The sequence below is a fragment of the Poromitra crassiceps genome (genome assembly GCF_964638095.1).
Source record: "Poromitra crassiceps genome assembly, chromosome: 3".
Lineage (NCBI taxonomy): Eukaryota > Metazoa > Chordata > Actinopteri > Beryciformes > Melamphaidae > Poromitra > Poromitra crassiceps.
This window is the reverse complement of record NC_139625.1, coordinates 16,134,028-16,153,643: the sequence shown is the minus strand read 5'-3', so window position 1 is coordinate 16,153,643 and position 19,616 is coordinate 16,134,028. Positions and strand designations below refer to the sequence as shown.

General features: G+C 47.3%; 1 protein-coding gene across 7 annotated transcripts in view; it reads left to right on the top strand.

The window, feature by feature from the left end:
• The window catches only part of adamts5 (ADAM metallopeptidase with thrombospondin type 1 motif, 5 (aggrecanase-2)), a 37,854-nt gene that overhangs the window by 10,000 nt on the left and 8,238 nt on the right, over nucleotides 1–19,616 (top strand). For all 7 annotated transcript variants that reach the window (XM_083632667.1, XM_083632668.1, XM_083632665.1 and 4 more), the window contains exons 3-5: nucleotides 9,694–9,826; nucleotides 13,009–13,176; nucleotides 16,310–16,593. In XM_083632667.1, the coding sequence (XP_083488793.1) occupies nucleotides 9,694–9,826; nucleotides 13,009–13,176; nucleotides 16,310–16,593 (585 nt within the window). The remainder of the gene's footprint in view (nucleotides 1–9,693; nucleotides 9,827–13,008; nucleotides 13,177–16,309; nucleotides 16,594–19,616) is intronic.

Genomic DNA, 19,616 nt, shown 5'->3' with positions numbered 1-19,616 from the left:
ATAGCCCACCTGGGCACCAGGCACTGAAGGCATGGGGAGATACTGTATATCCCCCAGTACCAACAGGGTCCCAGGCAAGAATCGAATCCAGGACCACCTTGCTGTGAGGCGAGAGTGCGAGGCAAGAACGCTACCACTGCGCCACCGTGCCCCCCTAACACCAGTGATGTGGACAATATCAATGTAAATTTGAAACAAAACGTTGGCAAAATGCATTTCTAAAACGTTGCATTTTGCATCAACAATCTATGTCAACGTAAAAAAACACACAAAAAAAAACACCAGGTAATTTGAAAACCCCGCTGTCTTTCCGTTTAGGCAAGTAAAAAAAAGTAAGGTTAGGGTTAAGGTTAGGGTTAAGGTTAGGGTTAAGGTTAGGGTTAAGGTTAGGGTTAAGGTTAGGGTTAAGGTTAGGGTTAAGGTTAGGGTTAGGGTTAAGGTTAGGGTTAAGGTTAGGGTTAAGGTAGGTTAGGGTTAAGGTTAGGGTTAAGGTTAGGGTTAAGGTAGGTTAGGGTTAAGGTTAGGGTTAAGGTTAGGGTTAGGGTTAGGGTTAGGGTTAGGGTTAGGGTTAGGGTTAGGGTTAGGGTTAAGGTTAGGGTTAAGGTTAGGGTTAAGGTTAGGGTTAGGCTTAAATAACAAAAATGTTAAATGTGACTCGTGGTTGAAATGTAGACTTTGTCCATGAGTGGGGCTCGAACACGGCCCTCCGGTGTGAAAGGCGAGTGTTTACGCTCTCCGTCCACGCCGGCCACAACACCCTTAAGCTGGGCTCAGACTACAGGATTCTGACAATCTTAGCCGATTTTGAAATCTGGCTGTGACACGCACTACAGGAGAATCTTCCCAGATTATCTTCCCTAGAATCTCAAACATGCACACACTACAAGATTTGTAAATCTGGCGCACCACGCACTACAGGATATTATTAAGATTATCGGCAGGATAATCACCTTGATGCCCGGCCATACGAACCTGTTTCGTTTTTGGGGTTCCAGCAGTGACCAAAGCGCTCCGCCCCCACCTCACCTCTCTCTCGTTTCCTCATTTTCATGCCCGTCTCGCCAAACAAATGAATCTCACGGTAGTTAGCATGCGTGTAAACAACGCGACTCTATTGTCTGTACAAGTGAGAACACAAACACATGGCCTACCAAAATATATTTCCCTGCTGCATGTCATGAGATCGGCAAAAGCTTGGATAGACTGGATTGCTTCCCGCAGCAGCAATGCCTTTTCCCCCCACACTGCCTGGCTGATAGACAGGTAGGAGATTACAGCCTCTGACTGGCAGGGGCTCAAAACTACGATATAACAACTTTTTATTCATTGGTCATTCATTGTGATATAAATGAGTGACATTTTCCCCCAAATACTCGTGGTTCTGTGCTGTTGGTATTTGGTAGCCTATAATGCCTGCAGTGCAGCGCATCAAATGAGCCGCGTCAATTAACGATGGGAGTCTCACGCAGCAGCAGAATGATGTATTCGCGCAGATTTTCAGTCCTAAATATCAAACATGTTTGATATGATCGGGATGGCCCCGATGAGGCTTTGAGCAGATCGGGAGGCTTAAGATTGGATCTGCAAACAGCTCACACTACAAGATAATCGGTGCCGAACGTCGGGCCCGACCAAGCTTGGCAAGCTGCCAGGCCAGATTTCTCCTCCGATTCTCGGGAGGGGTGAATCGGGCATAAATCGGCCCGAAAATCCTGTAGTGTGAGCCAGCCTTTACTCGCTACCGCCCTCTGATTCAGAAATGTTGATATTCCACATGTTGGTGGTTTGCAGAAATGTACAAAAATGCCGACATTTTATTCTGGCGATGGAGCCGTATTATCAAGTATGTGTGAGTGTGGGTCTGGTGTCCTTTTATTTACATTTTGTCCCTGTGTCTGTCTCCATCATGTGTGTGTGTGTGTGTGTGTGTGTGTGTGTGTGTGTGTGTGTGTGTGTGTGTGTGTGTGTGTGTGTGTGTGTGTGTGTGTTCTCATGCAGTACAGTCAGTGTACAGTTCCCACCCCTCGCCCTCCTCCTCGCCATGACTTTCTCTGTTTGTTTTAACCGTTCTCGATATTTCACACACGCTGTATTTCGTCTGGCGTATGTTGACAACCTGCAGAAAGCTCTTGGATCCCAAACCCTCGACCCCCCCGCCCCCGATCTGTCGACAGTCCAGTCCAGTCCAGTCCAGTCTAGTCTAGTCCAGTCCAGTCCAGTCTAGTCCAGTCCAGTCCAGTCCAGTCCAGTCTAGTCCAGTCCAGTCCCTGCTAAAAGCTGCCTGGTAACAACAGCACACAAGCCTGCCTCACTCACATGACACCATGCGTGAGCGACTGTCCATTCATCTTTCCAGACAAAGTCGTTACTCAAATGAAAGAATAACAGTGTGCTCAGCTCAAGTGGCCATGCTGTCATCTTCTTAGCCAGGTGTTTTTGCCTGGAGTTGACAAAACGTGTGACTTGAGCATTTTTGTCACTCTCTAAATAAGAGGGATAGTGTGTGTCTGTGTGCATGTGCGTGTGTGTGTGCGCCCGTATGTGTGTGTGTGTGTGTGTGTGTGCGTGCGTGCGTGCGTGCGTGCGTGCGTGCGTGCGTGCGTGCGTGTGTGCGTGCGTGCGCGCGCGCGCGTATGTGTGTGTGTGTGTGTGGTTAACAGAAGCCTTGACTCAAATCGCTGGTGGTTTGGTTGCTCTCTTGACCTGCACAGCCAGCTTTGCCACCTGTTCTTGTGGTATTTCTCCCCATGTTTCTGTAACTCCTTGTCCCCTCCATGCCTCTCTTTCATTTCCGCCCGCCCTCCCATCCTCTCCCTCCGGGCGGCGTCTGATTCCTGAACCTGCTTCTCTCTCCCTCCCTCCCTCCCTGCCCCACCTCTCTCTCTCTCTCTCTCTCCACCCTCCTCTCCCTCCCTCCCTGCTTTTCCAAACACATTCAGGAAGAGGAGATACGGAAGAAGAGCTTTCCGACCCAACGCTCTTGATTCATTTTCTAAATGCAAATTCCCGAGTTCCTCCAGTCCTAAGGTTGTCAAAAGTATCGATAGAATCGGTATCAATACTAAAACTTTGAAACATGTACAATACTCATTTGGAACAGTACAATATCGATACCAGCAGTGCTTTCTGTTAATGAAAAATCAAACATACTACAGATTTTCCCTCCCTATCATTGGTGGGTTGCTGATGACTAGAGCAGGGGTAATCTGCTGTGTTCTGATAGGCTGATGATGACTAGAGCAGGGCAGAGCCGTATATAGAAGAGTCGCGACATCTCCATTCACTCCAATGGACCAGTTTTTTACTCTCAAGAGTTCCAGGAAGTAAGGTCCTGGATTAAGCAGCACTGTCGAGTTGCAGCAAAATAGACAGTTTGTGTCGTACTCTGAAAGGGTTTTTCCCCCCTTGAATCAAATTGTACATGATCAGCTTTATTTTAGCATGCAAAAGTAGCGCGAGACCCATTCCTGGCTGTTCATTGGCTAATGAGTCTCGCATTTTGGTCCTCCGCTGACGCCACTCTCTCTCTAGAGGACACTAGAGCAGGGATAATCTGCTGTGTTTTGATAGGCTGATGATGACTAGAGCAGCGGTAATCTGCTGTGTTCTGATAGGCTGATGATGACTAGAGCAGCGGTAATCTGCTGTGTTCTGATAGGCTGATGATGACTAGAGCAGCGGTAATCTGCTGTGTTCTGATAGGCTGATGACTAGAGCAGGAGTCATCTGCTGTGTTCTGATAGGCTGATGATGACTAGAGCAGGGGTAATTTGCTGTGCAAAGTTTTTAATGAGTTTTATCAGGCCTAGATTATGGACAAACGTGTCTGTCTTCGTTTACTTTTATGCCTCTTGATGTGATGTCAACCCCCCCTCCCCCCCCTCTCTCACCTATCGGTATCAAAGTTAGACATTCTAGTATGGTGACTGACAACCCTACTTCCTGCTGTTCACTTCCTGTGATACTGTGATCTAATGAAATCCATGTCTACAGGAGAAAGTGGGACACAAACAAACACAGCTCTCATGTCATGATGGCGCCTGGGAGGGAGGGAGGGAGGGAGGGAGGGATCATGGAACAAATAAATAACGTGGACGAAGGTGTAAAGAAAGCCAGGGTGAAAGGCTGTGGGAAATGGCCAAAAGAGAAACAGAGTGAATTTAAATCAAACATGCTTCTCTATACATTCTGTCAGTGTGTCTGTCCCACTCAAAACAAACAGGCCGACTCCAGCAGGGTTCCAGCTTGTCTAGAAAGCCTTAAGACTTGGGCTTGTATTTGACTTGCCCTTTGTTTTGCTGCTGTGTGTCCTGTAGTCACTTGGCAAGAGCTAGCCGCTTTCCCTCCATGGGGAGTGTGTGTGTGTGTGTGTGTGTGTGTGTGTGTGTGTGTGTGTGTGTGTGTGTGTGTGTGTGTGTGTGTGTGTGTGTGTGTGCGCGTGCGTGCGTGCGTGCGTGCGTGTGTCCGTGTGTGTGTGCGTGCGTGTGTGTGTGTGTGTGTGTCCATCTGTGTGTATGCCGTATGCATATCTGTATATGTGCTTGTATGTGTCTGTGTCCATGTGTGTGTGTGTGTGTGTGTGTGTGTGTGTGTGCGCGTGCGTGCGTGCATGCGTGTGTGTGTGTGTGTGTGTGTGTGTGTGTGTGTCCGTGTGTGTATGTGTGTGTGTGTGTGTGTGTGCGCGTGTGTGCATGTGTGTGTGTGTCCGTCTGTGTGTATGCCGTATGCATATATTTGTGTATGTGCTTGTATGTGTCCGTGTGTGTGTGTGTGTGTGTGTGTGTGTGTGTATGTGTCTGTGTCCATGTGTGTGTGCGTGTGTGTGTGCGTGACTGCGTGTGTCCGTCCGTGTGTATGTCCTCGTATGCATATCTGTGTATGTGCTTGTATGTGTCTGTGTGAGTGTGTAATTGTGTGTGTGTGTGTGTGTGTGTGTGTGTGTGTGTGTGTGTGTGTGTGTGTGTGTGTGTGGGTGTGTGTGTGTGTGTGTGTGTGTGTGGGTGTGTGTGTGTGTGTGTGTGTGTGTGTGTGTGTGTGTGTGTGTGTGTGTGTGTGTAGAACACAGAGAGGTTTGTTCTGAACCGATCGGGCCGGAACGGTTCAACCCCCCTCCCCAGAGAGCCCCAGCAGGCCTGTCAGCACCACTTAACATGACGATTCATCCTCTCCACGGGACATGCATGTGTGTGCTCTCTGTGTCTTTCTCTCTCTTTTTTTATCACGTTTCTTCAGATTTTTCTCCCCGATTGTACTTGGTCAATTGCTGTCCCAGTCGTTGCTCCACCCCCTCCCTCTGCCGATCTGGGGACACTTGTAGACAAGCGCAATGCTTCCTCCGATACATGTGTCAGCCGCCTCTTTTCACCTGACAGTGAGGAGTTTCACCGGCAGGATCACGCTATTCCCCCCAGTTCCCCTCCCCCCCGAACAGGCGCCCCCCCGACCGACCAGAGGAGGCACCAGGACACATACCCCACCGGCAGCCTCGACCAATTGTGTCTGTAGGAACGTCTGACCAAGCCACAGGTACCGCTGCCGGGGATTGAACCCGTGTCTCCGCGGTGGTAGGCGAGTACTTTTCCCGTTACACTACCCAGACCCTAGTATGAAGCCACATTTTCTGAATTTACCAGACTGTTCTAGCGGAGTGCTATTATTTGCCTTCACCCGCTTAGTCATTATACTGATTATTATTTATCAAAAAATCTCATTGTGTAAATATTTTGTCAAAGCACCAATAGTCATCCCTGCAATATGTTGCAATATCAGCAGAGGTATTTGGTGAAAAATATCATATTCGATTTTGTCCATATCGCCCGGCCCTAGTGTGTGTTCCTCGTTTCAATGTACACTATGTACACATGCATCCATGTTTGGCTGCATGGCGCCCTGTGTAAGTAAGCAAGCATCTGTGCGCATATGTGTGTGTGTGTGGGGTGCCTGAATGTCCATGGAAAGCACAGTCTCTGTAAGTGTGTGTGAGAGAGTAGCATGCACGTGTACGTGGGCGCCCGTGTCCACGCGCCCATCACGAACGTGCTGCACCCCGGGGTGCACGTGCCCATCCGGGGTGCATGTGCCCATCACGAGCATGCACGTGCGTGCTGCACCCCGGGGTGACGCTGGGATTGACTGATTGATCTGTCGGCGCAGAGCGAGGCCAGCCGGCGCGCCCTGAGGCCTCATCTGCATGCATGTGTGTGGGAGTCAGCACAGATCAATACACAGTGCACTCTGCCAGACAGATGGAGAGAGAGGGAGGGAGGGAGGGAGAGGAGGGAGGGAGGGATGGAGAAGAGAGAGGGAGGGAGGGATGGACAAGAGGGAGAGAGGGAGGGATGGAGAGAGGGAGGGAGGGATGGAGAAGAGAGAGAGGAGAGAGGGAGGGATGGAGAAGAGAGAGAGGGAGGGAGGGAGGGAGAAGAGAGAGGGAGGGATGGAGAAGAGAGAGGGAGGGAGGGAGGGATGGAGAAGAGAGAGAGAAGGAGGAAGGGATGAAGAAGAGAGAGAGAGGGAGGGAGGGAGAAGAGAGAGAGAGGGAGGAAGGGATGAAGAAGAGAGAGAGAGGGAGGGAGGGAGAAGAGAGAGAGGGAGGAAGGGATGAAGAAGAGAGAGAGAGGGATGGAGGGAGAAGAGAGAGAGGGGGGGATGGAGAAGAGAGAGAGGGAGGGATGGAGAAGAGAGAGAGAGGGAGGGAGGAATGGAGAAGAGAGAGGGAGAGATGCGGATGACAAACGAAACAAGGAGACACTTTGAAAGAGAGAATGAAAGAGAAAAGAGTGGATGAGATGGCGATAAAAACAGAGAGAGAGTGATAGGAGGTAGAGCGGGTCGTCCACTTAGTGGACTCCACTAATCGCTTTGGAAAAAAGAGGTCGGTGGTTCGATCCCCGCCTCCTCCGGTCTGCATGTGGAAGTGTCCTTGGGCCAGATACTGAACCCAAAATTGCTCCCGATGCTTGCGACAGCACCCTGAGTCGTAGTTTGCCGCCATCGGTGTGTGAATGTGTGAATGGGTGAATGTAGGCCCATTGTAAAGCGCTTTGGATAAAGGCGTTATATAGAGAACCGCAGGAATGAGTCCGGAAGTATACTTCCGGGTTCTTAAGAGGAAAAGTAAATGGGGTTTCAAGTGACATCACTGATGACATCACTGATGACATCACTTCCGGCGCAAATAGTGACTGACACCGCCACCACACACACCACGTAGCCAATTTTAACTAAACAGAAGAAGATAGAGCAGTGAGATTCATTCAGGCACAACTGGCCATGCGGGTGGGAAGCCAGATTAAGGGTATGTGTCCTGATCACTGCACTGGTGCCTCCTCTGGTCGGCCGGGGGGCCTGTTTGAGGGGAGGGGAACTGGGGGGAATAGCATGATCGTTCCACGCACTACGTCCTGCCGGTGAAACTCCTCGCTGTCAGATGAAAAGAGGTGGCTGGCGACTGCACATGTATCAGAGGAAGCATGGTGCTAGTCAACAACTCTCCACAGATCAGCAGAGGGGGTGGAGCAACGACCGGGACAGCTTGACAAGGGGAATTGGCCGAGTACAATTGGAGAGAGAGCCAGCCGCTTCTTTTCACCTGACAGCGGGGAGCTTCACCAGCAGGACGTAGCACGTGGGAGAATCACGCTATTCCCACCAGTTCCCTTCCGCCCGATTCAGGCGCCCCAACCGACCAGAGGAGGCGCAGTGACCAGGACACATACCCCTAATTCGGCTTCCCACCCGCAGACACGGCCAATTGTGCCTGTATGGACGCCCGACCAAGCCGGAGGCAACACGGGGGCTCGAACCTACGACCCTCGTGTTGGTAGGCAGGGAATCTACCGCTCCACTACCCGGACGCCCATGGAAATGTGTTTTTGAGAGGGAAAGATCTCAGGCAGACAGACAGGCATGCTAGAGGGTAATACAGAAGAGCTGAAGAATGTAGTGGGCTGAACAAGAAGGAGCATGATAGCTGGAAGCGCCTTCATTAAAATCCAACATTTCAGTTCCCCCTGAGTTCCTGCCTGAGGAAAGAGACATGGTTGCTATTTAGGGTATTTCATTAAGGCACAGAGGGACACATTACAGAAAGATTCCCGAGGGCCAAATATCCATCCGTTTCCATCAAGGCTATGACTGACATCCTCAGTGTGTTTGTTGCTGCTGAAGATGCAGCCTGCATGAACACGATTTAGACGTTTACACTGCACGGCAAAAACATGCATCTAAAAAGTCGTTTAGTTTAGTTTTACTATTTCAATCTTGTTCTTGTATTTTTGATGAAATATTGAGCAATAAACATCGTTCGCTCATGTTATTTAGACACTACCACTAAGTGTTTGGACACATCTGATTGAATGTTTTATGTTTTGCATGATCTTAAAGCTGTTTGGATCTAAAGGCTTCTCTCCTTGAATGCTTGAAATGTATTTCTTCAGACAAATAATGAATAGTGAAGTTGATGCGTATGTGTGAATTTCCTCCCAAAGAGGCTCAAATATGAGATGGTTTTGATTTGTTTCACACTTTGTTTTTTACCACTGCATAATTCCATGTGTGTTAGTTCATAGTTTTGATGTGTTTACTACTAAAATGTGTGAAAAATGTGTCTTTGGTGACTGGTAGCTTATCCAGTTGAGAGCTAGAAAGCCTTGTGAAGGACATCAGTCATAGCTGTGTGCTGACTGGAGCTGTCTCCTCTGTAGGACCTGTACAGTAGTAGCTCTTCACTGGAGATGTCTCCTCTGTAGGACCTGTACAGTAGTAGCTCTTCACTGGAGATGTCTCCTCTGTAGGACCTGTACAGTAGTAGCTCTTCACTGGAGATGACTCCTCTGTAGGACCTGTACAGTAGTAGCTCTTCACTGGAGATGTCTCCTCTGTAGGACCTGTACAGTAGTAGCTCTTCACTGGAGATGTCTCCTCTGTAGGACCTGTACAGTAGTAGCTCTTCACTGGAGATTACTCCTCTGTAGGACCTGTACAGTAGTAGCTCTTCACTGGAGATGTCTCCTCTGTAGGACCTGTACAGTAGTAGCTCTTCACTGGAGATGTCTCCTCTGTAGGACCTGTACAGTAGTAGCTCTTCACTGGAGATGTCTCCTCTGTAGGACCTGTACAGTAGTAGCTCTTCACTGGAGATGACTCCTCTGTAGGACCTGTACAGTAGTAGCTCTTCACTGTCTGGAGCTGTCTCCTCTGTAGGACCTGTACAGTAGTAGCTCTTCACTGACTGGAGCTGGCTCCTCTGTAGGACCTGTACAGTAGTAGCTCTTCACTGGAGATGCCTCCTCTGTAGGACCTGTACAGTAGTAGCTCTTCACTGTCTGGAGCTGTCTCCTCTGTAGGACCTGTACAGTAGTAGCTCTTCACTGACTGGAGCTGGCTCCTCTGTAGGACCTGTACAGTAGTAGCTCTTCACTGACTGGAGCTGACTCCTCTGTAGGACCTGTACAGTAGTAGCTCTTCACTGACTGGAGCTGACTCCTCTGTAGGACCTGTACAGTAGTAGCTGTGTGCTGACTGGAGCTTGTTTCCCCTGTAGGACCTGTACAGTAGTAGCTCTTCACTGACTGGAGCTGTCTCCTCTGTAGGACCTGTACAGTAGTAGCTCTTCACTGACTGGAGCTTGTCTCCTCTGTAGGACCTGTACAGTAGTAGCTCTTCACTGACTGGAGCTTGTTTTCCCTGTAGGACCTGTGCGGGCATCACTCCTGTGACACTCTGGGCATGGCGGACGTCGGCACCATCTGCTCCCCGGAGCGAAGCTGTGCCGTCATCGAGGACGACGGGCTGCACGCCGCCTTCACCGTCGCACATGAGATAGGTATGGATACACACACACACACACACACACACACACACACACACACACACACACACAGACGCAGGCACACAGTTAGAGCAGGGTGTCTCAATGTTTTGATGACTGAGGGCCAATTGATGGACCCAACATTGGATTGAGGGCCGCCCAAGAACTAACGAAACACAAAATAATTCCAAATCAATCTTTTTTTTGATAGCCTATTCTAGACTAAAAGTGGTGCCAATTGTGAATTATGTGAGAAATGTGTTTTCTGGAAGAGGGGGGGGAAATCCTATTTGTCCATTTGTAGATGTTTTAACACACACACACACACACACACACACACACACACACACCTGCCAACATTAGGCTGTGAAAAAGAGGACCCCTGTGAAAATGTTTTTTTCCTTCGCCAAAATGTTGCCTAACTTTGGAGTGCTATTTAGCCCGCTTCCTGACAAGCTAGGTCGCTATGGACGCTTTAGGTCTTCTACTTTCATATAATACCAGAAACGTCACTCTGGCATTAAAACTGAGCCCGCTACAGCCTCCGAAACACAGTAGACCTATCGAGGATCGGACCAAATCCCAGCCTGTCACCTAACTCACTCCGAGACCATCTGAGAGATCGTCAGTCAGTCAGGGGTTGTCAAAGTGCGGCACATCTTTATTGTTGATTGATGTCATATTGCATGATGTCATACACCCGATCCCCGAGCAGTGTTTTCTTTTCTCATTCCACGTACAAGACCTTGACGACTCCCATCATCATATCTCCCAAATGCATCTTTCTCTCTCTATGTCGATTTCTATCTGGTCTCTCTCTCTCTGTGTCTTCATTCCTTTTTGCCCTGTCTCATTCCTCTGTCCCCTCCATGAGGAAAAAGGCTTTATTTGGATTGTGTGCCTCCAGAGAGTCTACAGAGTATTTGCAACATTTCAACAGCTTATTAGTTGACATTCAACAATTCAACTGTTTCGCTTTGTCTGTAGATGTTTCATAACAGATTATCTATTCACCTTATTCTTTGCCCGTATAAGGACGCTTCTGCATGACGTCATTTTGTAATCGTCTTTCCGTTTTAGACACGGAAGTAGATTACGCCTACCGTAGTCATTTTTAGACTTGCCAAAAAGCTGTTTTCAAGCAAAAAAAGTTAAAGTTAAAGTTTTAATATTTTTTCGAGTGAGAACGTAACATATACAGTATGTGACCAGTTTATCAGAATAACGCCTATTTGGAAATATTTAGCAGCGAGTAACTGTTAGTTTTGTAACTAACGTTAAATGCCGACCGGGTACAGCCATCGGCTCCTCGCAGCACAGCAGTAACGCTACTGTATGAACATGTAACTGAAGTTGGCCACAGTGTAGCTTTTGAATGTTGCCAAACTTCATTCATACTGACTGTTTTGTTTTGAAATTAGCCGCCAACTAGCGCTGAACCGGAAGAACAAATACAATTGCGTCTAACGCGGAAGAGAGAAAAACTGGGCGTGGTGAATAGAGTGTACGTGACAATTCATGAACATACCTACATGTTCTCAGAATAATTTGGTGACTCCCGGGTGTTGAGAATCAGGTGTTTGGACGAGAAGCAAACAGAATCTGTTAAACATTTACAGACAAACATCTACAGCAGGGGTGTCAAACATATGGCCCGGGCGGCCAGAACCGGCCCGCCAAAAGGGTCCAATCCGCAGGCCCGGTTTTACAGGGGTGCAAAAGCACGCATTGCACCCTTATTTTAATTGTCTGCATGCTCAGTTGATTTTTTTTTTTTTTTTTTTTTTTTTTATAAATGCTGCAGCTGCACACATACTGTTTAAACTTGAATTATAATTGTTGTTTTTCTTTGTTCTTTGATGTGAATTTATGGCTTTTTGGCACCTATATGTAACCTTTTAAGGTAGATAATTGTATTATCATTATATGGTCCAAATATTTCAGTAAGCACTTGAAACACTTGAAATATTCTTGCTTGGCTGGTATCATTCTACCTGAAATGATGGTAAAATGCATTATTTTTAGTAAAATAACATGTCAAATTTTTCGCGGGTCGGCCCGTGCATGTGCATCCCTTCCTATCTAGGATGCATCCCTAGTCATCTTGTTCTGGAACCGGCCCTGCCAATCCGGCCCACAGGATGACTTTGCAAAATGTGGAAATTCCACTGAGAAGTCCATTCTCAATTTTCAAGCTCAGGATTTGGAGCAAGTTACAATATGAAGTAGCCTATTCATGTTTACTGTATTCATCACTAAAATGGTCAACTATTTTCATTACCCTTGAACATAGCGAAGAATTGCACAGTTGCCATCAATTGTAATGCATCGGGTCGGACAGTAGAGCTGATATGATAGGCCCATGATAGCTGAGATCAACATAATGGGAAATGTGCCCTCAAAATGTACCTGTAGGCCTAATTCTTGACACTAAAAGAAACAGGAAAAATGTGAGGTGTTATTTATTTATTTATAGGTTATTATGCATTGACTTTCTTGGCCCACTTGAGAGCTAATGTGGTTGTGAGCTAAAATGAGTTTGACACCCCTCTACAGAGAAAGCAAAACAGTTGAATTGTTGAATGTCAACTAATAAGCTGTTGAAATGTTACGAATACTCTGCAGACTCTCTGGAGGCACACAATCCAAATAAAGTGTTCCCGAAAGAAAGCAATAAATGCCAGAAGATTAACTTTCTCCTGAGTCAAGTAAAGAAGGATACACATTAGAAAACACTGGTGGGATCTTCTCAATGTCAAGATCTAGTCGAGGTGTTTTGAGTCTTATTAGTAATTACATAGTAATAAAGATATGTCTTTTCTGGCCATGACTCCCTTTCCCTTCTTATGTAGATGCAATCGAACTCCCTCCACCCACCTTGTACCTATATTCTCCCAGTCTAATGCAGTGTTGGGAGTAACTAGTGACCTGTTACCAAGTAATGCATTACTGTAATTCCACTACTTTTTGTGGTAACTAGTAATCTAATTACTTTTTGAGAGAAGTAGCTAGTAACTGTAAGTAACTAATTACTTTTATTATGCAGTAATTTGTAAGGTAATTCAATTACTTTTTGAGATAAGTAACTAACTTAGTAACTGTAAATAATTATAAATTTTCAGTAACTTTCCCAACACTAATCAAATCTCTCTCTCTCTCTCTCGCTCTCTCTCTCTCTCTCTGTCTCTCTGTCCCAGGTCACTTGCTTGGCTTGTCCCATGATGACTCCAAGTTCTGCGAGGAGCGCTTCGGGATGAGCAGTGACAAGCGGCTCATGTCCTCCATCCTGACCTCCATCGACGCCTCCAAGCCCTGGAGCCGCTGCACCTCGGCCACCATCACTGACTTCTTCGACGACGGCAACGGTGAGTCTGGGAGCAGGGAGGAGAGACGGGGGGGGGGGGGGACAGCTAGGACCAAAGGGACAGGGGACGGATGGCTTCATGCTTGTGGTTCAGGTTACATTTGCCATCAGCATCTTAAAGACCCCCTAAAGTCCTCTTTTAAGATGTATGTAAAATACTCTACTTTGAATAATAATTTGTGTCTGATATGGTTTTCCTCCCCACACACAAAAAAAGTTAAATTATCATGTTAAAATCCTTAAAATGACATCTACTCCTTCTACCTCATTAAAAAAAAATATCATTGTATGATGAATATGTAAGGGATAATGTATATTGAGGCGGTGATTACGGGGGAAATAATGACCGACAGGTGGATTGAGCCCGACGTGCCAGCGGAGGGCTTAATCGTTCACCTGAAGGTCATTATTTCCCAGTAATCACCGCCTCAATATACATTATCCCGCTTAGAACAGGGCCTACAACTAAATCATTCAATAATCTGACAAAAATAATTATTCAAATAGATTTTTTAATAGCGTTTTCAACGACAAAGCGGTTTCATTCGTAATTGGCACACAAGACACCACAGCTGCAACTGGTTGGCCTAATTAGTAGTGTCTTGCTGACAAAAAGCTCTTATCAACTGATTAATCCAGGTGTGGCAGAGCAGCGGTCGGTTGTCGAGAAATAATGACCGGTGAATATTGTTGATTGACCAATCAGAATCGAGTATTGAAGAGAGCCGTGTTCTAAGCAAATATATTCATCTCAAAAGTTTTCCTGATGGCCACTGTAAAGTCCATTCCCGGTGTATGTGCACTGGAGTCCTCAAGTTTCCACATTTTGTAAGTTGAATAATATGGCCCGGGATTGGCTTCCAAACTATTTGTGATGTCACAACTCATGCTCGTAGGCCCGCCCCCTAAAATTGGATTTTCAATGAGCTGAGAGAACCTTTCCACTTTCAGCAGACGATCGTGGATACAGCCTTCCAGTGTCAAACTCTGCACAGACATCATTCTGCACAGCACAGTGAAGCACAAACATCCAACTGAAAGAACAATAAGAAAAACATATTTGACTTTAGGAGGTCTTTAAATCTATCAGATGTCAGCATAGCAAGAACTCGTCCGAGCCAAAACAAGCTATTCCTCCATATTTTTATCGCTCTCGTGTTATTTGGTGTTATGGTGACCCAGTTTCCCCCCTCAGGCAACAATACAGTTGCTCTTAATCTTTCCATCTATGATAGATGTACATTTGAATGTAACTCACAGACGTGTGATAGACATCACTCGGCACTCTTTACCATCAAATAAATCACATTTACAATACAGATCATCTCTTTGTTAATGACGACTCAGTTATTTATTAGTCTAATCCCATTTACAACAACAAAAACAGATACTGGCTGAAAAAGAGAGAAGTTGCGCTGCAGGCAAAAGACAATTGTCTGGGCAGGAAATCAGAGTAATTAGTTTCATTCATGAATGCCAGATGAGCGTTGTTGGTTGACGTTTTATGAGGCAGCTCTTTTGCCAACACTGTCACTGTTCAGGCTTGGCTATGTCTGTTCTGTGTTCTGACACTTTTACTGAGTGACAGGTCAGCTCGAGGTCTAAGTTTGTGGTTGCCTGACGTGTGAATCTTTGGGTGTCTCACGATTCGATTCGATTTCGATTATTGGCGTCACGATTCGATTCAAAATCGATTTTCGAGTCAGAACGCTTCCTGATTCGAAATCGATTCTCGATTCAGTGCATAGGGGGATGTCAGGATCTGCTCCAGTCCGAGCTGTGTGCTAAGAAACGCGGCGTAGCAAATGATGGCATAGAAGTAGAATAAAGTGTATTGTCGTTTTTTTATTTGATTTTTCTTTATCAACTGATTGCAATAGTGTAAACACAGTACACACACAGGCAAACCTAAGACAAAAGATAGCATTTGTTCATGTTAAACTTGCACAAATAAACAGTTCGTAGTATTTCTCAGTTACTTCAAGAGAAATGGGTCAAAGTAATACAAAAAAGAGTAGATTATTTTATTTACTTACTTTTGTCTCCAATGAATATCTTCCGTTTTGTTTTACATTCCAATGAATGTGATTTGTTCTGTTTGTACCTATAACCCCTTTGGCTCATAAAAAAAAAGTATCACAAAAAAAGCAATCACGATTCTTACATGAATAGATTCTTTTGGACACCCCTACCACAGACCCCCTTTATAAAAACCCTCCTCCTACCACAGACCCCCTTTATAAAAACCCTCCTCCTACCACAGACCCCCTTTATAAAAACCCTCCTCCTACCACAGACCCCCTTTATAAAAACCCTCCTCCTACCACAGACCCCCTTTATAAAAACCCTCCTCCTACCACAGACCCCCTTTATAAAAACCCTCCTCCTACCACAGACCCCCTTTATAAAAACCCTCCTCCTACCACAGACCCCCTTTTTAAAAACCCTCCTCCTACCACAGACCCCCTTTATAAAAACCCTCCTCCTACCACAGACCCCCTTTATAAAAACCCTCCTCCTACCACAGACCCCCTTTTTAAAAACCCTCCTCCTACCACAGACCCCCTTTATAAAAACCCTCCTCCTACCACAGACCCCCTTTTTAAAAACCCTCCTCCTACCACAGACCCCCTTTATAAAAACCCTCCTCCTACCACAGACCCCCTTTTTAAAAACCCTCCTCCTACCACAGACCCCCTTTATAAAAACCCTCCTCCTACCACAGACCCCCTTTTTAAAAACCCTCCTCCTACCACAGACCCCCTTTATAAAAACCCTCCTCCTACCACAGACCCCCTTTATAAAAACCCTCCTCCTACCACAGACCCCCTTTTTAAAAACCCTCCTCCTACCACAGACCCCCTTTTTTAAAACCCTCCTCCTACCACAGACCCCCTTTATAAAAACCCTCCTCCTACCACAGACCCCCTTTTTAAAAACCCTCCTCCTACCACAGACCCCCTTTATAAAAACCCTCCTCCTACCACAGACCCCCTTTATAAAAACCCTCCTCCTACCACAGACCCCCTTTTTAAAAACCCTCCTCCTACCACAGACCCCCTTTTTAAAAACCCTCCTCCTACCACAGACCCCCTTTTTTTAAAACCCTCCTCCTTCTGTCCTCTCCTCCGTAGCTGAGTGTCTCTTAGACCCTCCTCGCCAGCCCCTGCTGGGTCCCGAGGAGCTCCCGGGGCAGAGCTACGACGCCGTCCGCCAGTGCCGCCTGGCGTTCGGGCTCGAGTACACGGTGTGCCCGGGCATGGACGTGTGCGCCCGCCTGTGGTGCGCCGTCATCCGCCAGGGACAGATGGTCTGTCTGACCAAGAAGCTGCCGGCTGTGGAGGGCACGCCCTGCGGCAAGGGACGCATCTGCCTGCAGGGGAAATGTGTGGACAAGACCCGCAAGAGGCACTACTCGGTAAGAGAGATGGATGGCTGGATGGATGGATGGATGGATGGTATGAGGGGAGAACGGTTGAAAAGGACCCATAATGTTTGGAAAGAGGAAGTGAGAGACAGAGAGGGGGGGGAAATAGATTCCTTTTGGGGTGTCAGGGTAGTGCAGTGGTGGATTCCCTGCCTACCAACACCAGGGTCGCAGGTTCGAGCCCCCATGTTACCTCCGGCTTGGTCGGGCGTCCACACAGGCACACTTGGCCCTGTCTGCGGGTGGGAAGCCGGATTAAGGGTACGTGTCGTGGCCGCTGCACTAGTGCCTCCTCTGGTCGGTGGGGGGCTGTTCAGGGGGAGGGGAACTGGGTGCGGGATCCTCCCACGCGCTACGTTCTGCCGGTGAAACTCCTCGCTGTCAGATGAAAAGAAGCGGCTGGCGACTGCACATGTATCAGAGGAAGCATGGTGCTAGTCTACGACTCTCCCCGGATCGGCGGAGGGTGTGGAGCAACGAGCGGCACAGCAAGGGGAATTGGCCAAGTGCAATTGGGGGGGGAATGGGAGGAGGATCAAAAAAAACTTGATCCAAAAAAAGAAAGATTCCCTTTGGGAAATTATCCGCTTCTTATTAAAGCCCTTTTTAATAGTTCAAGAAGTGATATTTTAAGCACGAACCAAACACACTAAGACAATGCACACACTTGTCTTTGGGAGAGAGAGAGAGAGAGAGAGAGAGAGAGAGAGAGAGGGGGCGGAGGGGGGGGTACAGGTACAACAGGACAGTTACTCAGGAAGGACAGGATGAGGTAGAGACTAGGGAGACTGAGACACTTACAGTGGAAAGCATGTCACAGGATATCATATGACTTCATTGTGTGGTCTGATGTTTTGGGCCACTGATGATTTACAGTATGTGATGTGTTCTAAATTCAATTTGGCCTTAATCAGTTAAAGGACCCACTGTGTTCCTGGCAAGCTCTTGACACTCTGTGTGCGTATGCGCGCGTGCGTGCGTGTGTGTGTCACAGTGTGTGTGTGTGTGTCACAGTGTGTGTGTGTGTGTGTCACTATGTGTGTGGGTGTGTGGGTGGAAGAGAGAAGAGAGAGTGAAAAAGGAGGGGTAAGAAGGAAAGAACATTTTCTTTGTGTTCATTTGTCACATGACACATGTGAAGAGTGTGACTGGCTCCTTGGCAGACTGCGCGCCGCGTGGCCTCGGCCCAACTCCTGACTCGCTTCTCTTTGGTGTGACAACCAGTTTACTGCTCACACAAAACGCTGAGCCTTCCAGTTTAGAGGGCGCCTCAACCGCCCACTTCAAAACCTTTGAGCCTCCGTATATTGCTATTGGTGCGATGGTGCGCAGAATAAGTAGCTTTGACCGTGGAAAGAACTGCTTCAATTGAGGGTATATTATTAAAACGCAGCAACGGCACTCAATGATGCGTTAATGTGGAAAAATCACAACCAACGAAGCTCTTCGAAACTCTTTTGAGAGATCGTAGAATTTGTTTTCTCTTGTAAAAAAAACTGCTTCAAACTGCTCCAGTCACTTTTATCACCAGTGAGTCATGGGCCACTGGTTTGGAAAAACACAGGAATGTGCATCTTGATCAGAAAGTCCGTATTAGAGAGAGAGAGACTGCTGCAGCGCCTCCGGGGGTCTCTCTCTCTCTCTCTCTCACTCTATCTCTCTCACTCACTCTACCTCACTCAATTAATAATAATAATAATAATTGATTGGATTTATATAGCGCCTTTCAAGACACTCAAAGCGCTTCACATACAGTGTCAGGGGAGGGAGGGGGAGGGAACTCAACTCATCCTCCACCGATGTGTACTAGCACCCACCTGGGTGATGCACGGCAGCCAGTTTGCGCCAGAACGCTCACCACACATCAGCCTATCACGGTGGAGAGTTTGAGGACTGAATGTGCCAATTAAGTAACGAGGGATGATTAGGTGGCCATGATTGAAGGAAGGCCTGTGTGGGAATTTAGCCAGGGCACCCGGGGTGACACCCCTACTCTTACGAAGAGTGCCGATGGGATCATTAATGACCACAGAGAGTCAGGACCTCGGTTTAACGTCTCATCCGAAGGACGGTGCTCACTCACAGGACAGAGTCCCTGTCTCTGCCCTGGGGCATTGGGGAGATTATTCATCAGTTATTCATCACTCAGTCTCTCTCTCTCACTCTATCTCTCTCAGTCTCTCTCTCTCTCTCTCTCTCTCTCTCTCTCACTCTATCTCTCTCAGTCTCTCTCTCTCTCTCTCACTCTATCTCTCTCAGTCTCTCTCTCTCTCTCTCACTCTATCTCTCTCAGTCTCTCTCTCTCTCACTCTATCTCTCTCAGTCTCTCTCTCTCTCTCTCTCACTCTATCTCTCTCAGTCTCTCTCTCTCTCACTCTATCTCTCTCAGTCTCTCTCTCTCTCTCTCTCTCTCTCACACTCTATCTCTCTCAGTCTCTCTCTCTCTCTCTCTCACTCTATCTCTCTCAATCTCTCTCACTCTCTCGCTCTCGCTCTTTCACATCACACTGCATGCCTAGTCTGTCCTGATGGAGAATCCCTCTCCAAAGGGATTTCCCCATGACACGCAAGGAACCCATAAGGAAGGAAGAGACAACACTCACGTCAGATCGATTTTGCGTTGCGGGTGGACTTTGGGGACCGTTCTATTTAACTCATTCCCCGCCAGAGTTGCAAAGGAAAAGTCGCCAGCCACCGCCCGGGTTTTCTGATCATTTTCAGTCATCTTCCAAGACCCACAGAATATTTTCTTCTATGACTATGTGGACACCGAATATCTCAAAAGACAGAAGAAAGCCTCTACTTTCATAGAAAGAAAAGTCTGTTTCTGCCTTCATCCGTTCCTTAGTTATCAACACTTAGGTAGTTTTCACCGAAAATGCCTTTTACTGTCCCAGAAAGCCAAGAAAATGTCACTTTTGTACCAGCGGAGCCTGGAAAGATTCACCCCGCACTCAGAGAACGGACGTGCGGCTCACACTCTCATATTTGGGGTGGGTGCTTCCTGGTGCTGG